This window comes from Musca vetustissima, unplaced genomic scaffold (genome assembly GCF_032173495.1).
Source record: "Musca vetustissima isolate MV318-11 ecotype Yass unplaced genomic scaffold, APGP_CSIRO_Mvet_v1 utg192125, whole genome shotgun sequence".
NCBI lineage: Eukaryota > Metazoa > Arthropoda > Insecta > Diptera > Muscidae > Musca > Musca vetustissima.
The window spans coordinates 10265-15832 of NW_026874381.1; the positions used below are offsets into that span (position 1 = coordinate 10265).

The following is a 5568-nucleotide window of genomic DNA, read 5'->3' on the forward strand; positions in this document are numbered from 1 at the left end:
ATATTATATCCAAGAGGAGTGGTTGACCTTTAAATTAAGACCAATTATATTGTTGTATGTGCTCGGATGTGGGAGTTACAACTAAATATTTACAGGTATCTCCGTATTCGTATATTATTTAGTAACCCATTATCACTCTAGAGAGCGGAACTATAACGCTGATCGCTTTGAAATGTTCCATGAGGTTCCGGGTATGGTCAAGAACAACACCTATCATTTTCGGTGATGATCTGATAATAATTTTGGAATGAAGTGGACCGAAAACGTAATTTTTTGTGTTATTTTCGAGTCGATCTATAGACCACAAATGAAAACCGAACATCACAATGCAAACCACGGTGAAGGGAATCTGGACAATAGCTGTATTGAATACTCGTAATATTCGGAAAATATGTCAGTTTGAGGAAGAGGTGCTGTTTATCTCTAATCGGGCAAGAGTGTGCAAATATCACGAAATATTGTCCAGGCTCGGAATAAACATCCGCAGAAAATTTGAGTTCCGTGGTAGTTGTGTAGGGTATTATATGGTCGGCCCCGTCCGACTATACTGCTCCGCTCACTGGTTTTTAATTTATAATTAAATTGTAAAATCATGTTCACCATGACTTTTACTTTTATGTCGTGTTTTGGAAATGAGTACTTATATGTATGTAAAGTACTAAATTGTACTATATTTGTTACTATTTGGATTTGGTGAACAGATAGATAGATGGGGGTAAGATTGAGGTATGTAGGTAGTTTTGGAAATTCGTACTTATGTGTTCTAAATTTGATACAATTTGAATTTTGCGTGAAACGATAGAGCTGAAATCTTGAAATTTGAAGTTAGGATCACTGTTGGGGTGTAGGCCGAAGAAAGAAGTTTTGAAAATTCATACAAATATGTTCTAAATGATACAACATTTGGTACAATTATGAAGCGATCGGGCTGGAATTTTGTAATTGAGAAATATTTTTACATTTGAATTTCTATTTGACATTTATTAATATCCTGTATAAAAAAGAATATCCTGCATAAGGAACAGACAGATTATCATTAGAGACCATTGACATGGATTCAGACGAAATTTAATATATATATATACATTTAAATCAAACCCTACACATGTAATCCTGAAATCTATACAAAAACTTCTGCCAATAGCTCCTATATATAGTTTCCAGACTTAGGGTCTTTGATGTACCATTTGTATGAAATTTAGCAAAATTAATTATGGGAGTTATAGGTAAACCTTTTTTTTATTTTTGTGCAGTATATAGCTTAAATCGGTCGAATTTTCGTCTTAATAGGAAAAATCTTACCAGTTTAGTGAACTTAAACCGATCGAAAATACATATGAGACTCATACTGTTTAAGTTAGACATTAGTTTTTGTTAAAAATAAAGGTCAATCTATTGTGACCTATATTATCGTTAAAATCTGTCCACTCCGTAATATTACATCCTTGTGATAATTACATTGCAGATTTTAACGATAATATTTCGTTAAGTTTATGACATTTCCCACCTCTCATCATCTTATTCTCACACTCTCTTTTGGGATCGTTTGAACGCCAGCAGCTTTTTCGTAAGCATCCGGAGATCGTGCGAATTTTAAGGTAAAATTGTTACCATTTCATTTTTTTATTTAATACATAATTTGGTATTGGACTAATTGTCAAATACCTATAAAACAAACCAAAAAACTATTGTGTTTTTTCTTATTGGTTTTCCTATTTTCCTTTTTTATTTACATTGACGTAAACATTTGGTCCTTCGAGCCGGATGTTTGTAGACCAACTGTGGGATATAATTTTGTCGGCAAATCTCTAAACGCAATGCCCAAATGAGTGCCATTCTTAGTATAGAAACATGTATTATTGACGAAATTTACACAACAGCCGATAATATCGCCTGTGGTAAATGTCGGACCATACGATTGCCCATGGCCGGATGAAGAAAATGAATTACCATCATCGCCATGATAACCATACGATTGTTTATCCCAACCTGGCAAACGATTCATACGAAACTGTTGAGCTGTCAAACCAATGCCCATGTAACCATTTTTGCCCTTAGATATAATTTTCACTTCGAAATAATAGATGCCACAAGCGGGTGGTATTGGATGGGCTGTGCGAACAGAAGCTGCATCATTATTTTGTTTACCTTTAAAATGGACCCGCAAATTATTCTGCGACAAACCAATTGACAAACATTTATCGTGTGGACTCCAGCAACGTGGCAATGGTGTTTCGTTTTCGTTGACATTCGGATAAAGTAATTTTAGACGATCGACAACTGGTTCATTGTTGCTGCCGCTGCCGCCGACCCCACCATTGCTGGTGGTTGCACCACCATTATCTGTGGAACCATTGCGTTCGGCATTGCTGCTGCTGCTGCTAGTCTGGGCGAACATTGTAGAATTGTTGCTGGTGCCGCTGCTGCTGTTGTTGTTATTATTGTTGTTGTTGGTACCGTTTTTAGTTGTACCAAATTCGTAGGGATAACCAGAACCAGCGCTGCTAGACGATGCTGAATGATGCTGCTGCTGGTGGTGGTGGTGTTGATGTTGGTACGATGAGCGGGGATTATGATGATACCGGTGATCGTAGGACGGCGGTAAATGTTTAGATTCTTCAGTTTGTTGTTGTTGTTGTGGCTGTTGATAAAGCAACAAAGGCAGTGTTGTTGGTGGTGGTGGTTGTTGTTGTTGTCCTGAAGTACCAGCCGATCCTGAAGGGGAAATATCTAATGATTCTTGCGACTGCTGCTGCTGTTCTGTTAGTGTGGATGATGATCGTTGATGACTGCCCGGCGAAGAAGTTGATGCCAATTTTGGACAAGAACCCTTCAAATTTGATAAAATCGAAGAGATGATGCGAGACATGCGAGAAGAAATGAAGAAAACAATTTATGATTTTCCACTACCTGTCGAACAAGGCGATCCTACAACATTGTTACAAAAAATGGTTAATTCATATCTGGTGCATAATGGTTACAGTCAAATAGCTGAGGCGTTTGCCCGTACAACGGGTCAAACTCTAAGGGAAGATCTCTCATCCATGCGTAATAGACAAAAAATTCTAAAATTAGTTATGTCCGGTCGTATGGGCCACGACATTACGTTCATATCCTGGCCTCTTGGAGAACAATAAGAATTTGTGGTTTATGCTAAAGTGTAGACAATTTATCGAAATGATCAATGGCTCCGATATTGAGAATGGCAATACAAATGATGATACCTCCGTTGCAGGCGCAGCATCAACTGCCGGCATGGCCTCAACAAGCACCAATAATACCCTAACAGCAACAAATGTTAAGTCCGCACTATAGGGACTTGGATGGTTGGCAGGTACAGTGCAATAGTGTTGTCTTCCAATAGAGTCAGTGCGTCCAATACGCACTCGTGAGCAAAAATAAAATATGTAAATAGAAATAAAACACGATATGTTTTAGTAAGAGGTTTCGACCAATGCCGATATTTATTGATGGTAAACGATATTACCTGATGTACAACTATATGTACGGTGGCTTACAATAAAGCCTTCGTGTTTCCAACAATATGTGTGGCCAGTCAGTCGGTAACAACGATAGTTATCCAAGTACTAATAACAATGTTTGTTTACACAAAGATGCCTAAAGGTGGCGCAAAAGCAAAATGTCAACAAATGTCCGTTGAAATCTGTCAGCCTCATACTATTACAAGGATGTAATAATGAGGAGTAGACAGATTTCAACGGTTTCGACCTTTCAAATTAAAGGCTAACTATTTAACCATTTTAAATAGCAATTCTCGCTTAAACATTTGCCGCCTCCCTTGAAACATCCATATGTTTTAACAAATATGATAAATTATAATTAACGGCATAGTGCATGGTGAGCAAAACCTTTTACATTTTTTCAAATATTTTTTCATTTTTTTTACTTTTTTTCAAATAACAAGCTTACATGCTAACGATAGGGCCATTAGGGACCCCGCGATTATATAGATCATCAATGACCTGTTGTTCGAATGGGCCATTAGGGACCCCGCGGTTGTGTGAGGCCAGAAAGGACCTGTGGTACGAAAGGGCCATTAGGGACCCCGCGAAACGATAGAGCCATGAAGGACCCCGCGAAACGAATGAGCCAAATTGTGTTATGTTTGTTGAGGGCCGCCTTACAACGATTTCGTACGATTTACGAAAACAATTATTTTATAGGACCAGTAATTATCCAGCCGAATTTTGTATTTTGAGCGAGCAGCGATCCAGACGAGAGTCGAAAACTATGATTTTTACGATCTGCGGATATAAGTCTGCTCCTATCAAAATATCTACTGGACGAGATTCAAGGAAATCGGGATCTGCCAAAACTATATTTGACAAATCCGATTTAAGATCCGAAGTAATCGAAATGGATGGAAGATTTCCCGATATGGAATCTACTACCAATGCTGACGTTTCCAAACTGTGAGACCTATTACGACAACTACCCAGTTTAAATGAACATATTTTTCGACAAGTTGTGGCAACAGTACTATTTACTCCACGAATTGTCGAAATTGTGGGTTTAACCGGCAATTTCAATTTCTTCTGAAGCCGTTCAGAAATGAAAGACGACTCAGAAGCCGGATCTATTAACGCCCGAGCAGGAAAACAAGCACCATGGTGAACAATATTGACCATGGCTGTCCCCAATAGAACTGCTTTGTTCTGCGTGGCGTGAAAGGTCTGTCGAATAGCAGTGACCGCCGATGCGGGTGGACCGATCACAGTGGAAGAGGACGAATGACTACCATTAACATTTAAATTGCGTGGTCGAAAAGCTGGTGCCGAAGACGAAAAATTAGAATTTACAGGAGTCACCATCTGACTCGGAGAGCTCACAATAGAGCTATATCTGTGCAATAGAGTGTGATGTCTCTGATTGCACTTTCGACAACAACGACTATTACAATTTTTGACTTCGTGTCCCCTACGAAGACAATTAACACACAGACGATGCTTTTTGACCAATTTAAATCTATCGACAGGTGTACAATTTACAAACCGATAGCAATAATGTATTGTATGTTGCTCTGAACAAAGAACGCAACATGAATCAGGCGACGAACGAGGATTGGAAGCTATACATTTACGAGATACGGAACTCTTTCTATTATTTGAGTTTGACACAGTATTACCATTTCTCATCTCATGCAAACACAAAAGAGTACGAATTCTCTCTGTCAAGAATGCATCTAACTTTTTCCAAGATGAAAGAGACGATTTGGATTTTACACTTTGCTCCCATAAAGCGTGTGTCAATTTGGGTAATTTTTGCAAACAAAGAAATACCACAATCGGATCCCAATTATCGGTAGGTATGTCATAGATTGCCATTGCGGAAAGACAACTATTAATTCCGCGTTGAAGCGACTTTAGTCCTGAACTACTTTCCTGATCCAGCACAGGAAGACCGAACAAAGTCTTTAAATGGCTATGTACAATCAAACGTGGATTATTATAAGTGGAATTCAAGGCATTCCACGCAGGTTCAAAACTCCGATGAGTTAGAGGAAATTTCGAGACGATTTCTCGAGCCTCACCACTAGTTTTACTCACC

At 38.5% G+C, this 5568-nt stretch overlaps 1 protein-coding gene across 1 annotated transcript; it reads right to left on the reverse strand.

Moving 5' to 3' along the window:
- Window positions 1–1761: 1761 nt before the first annotated feature.
- Window positions 1762–2869, reverse strand: LOC133333415 (ran-binding proteins 9/10 homolog; the record flags this gene model as incomplete). Its single annotated transcript, XM_061541735.1, has 1 exon — window positions 1762–2869. A coding segment is annotated over exon 1 (1108 nt), but the record flags the coding sequence as incomplete, so codon positions are not given.
- Window positions 2870–5568: the final 2699 nt, after the last annotated feature.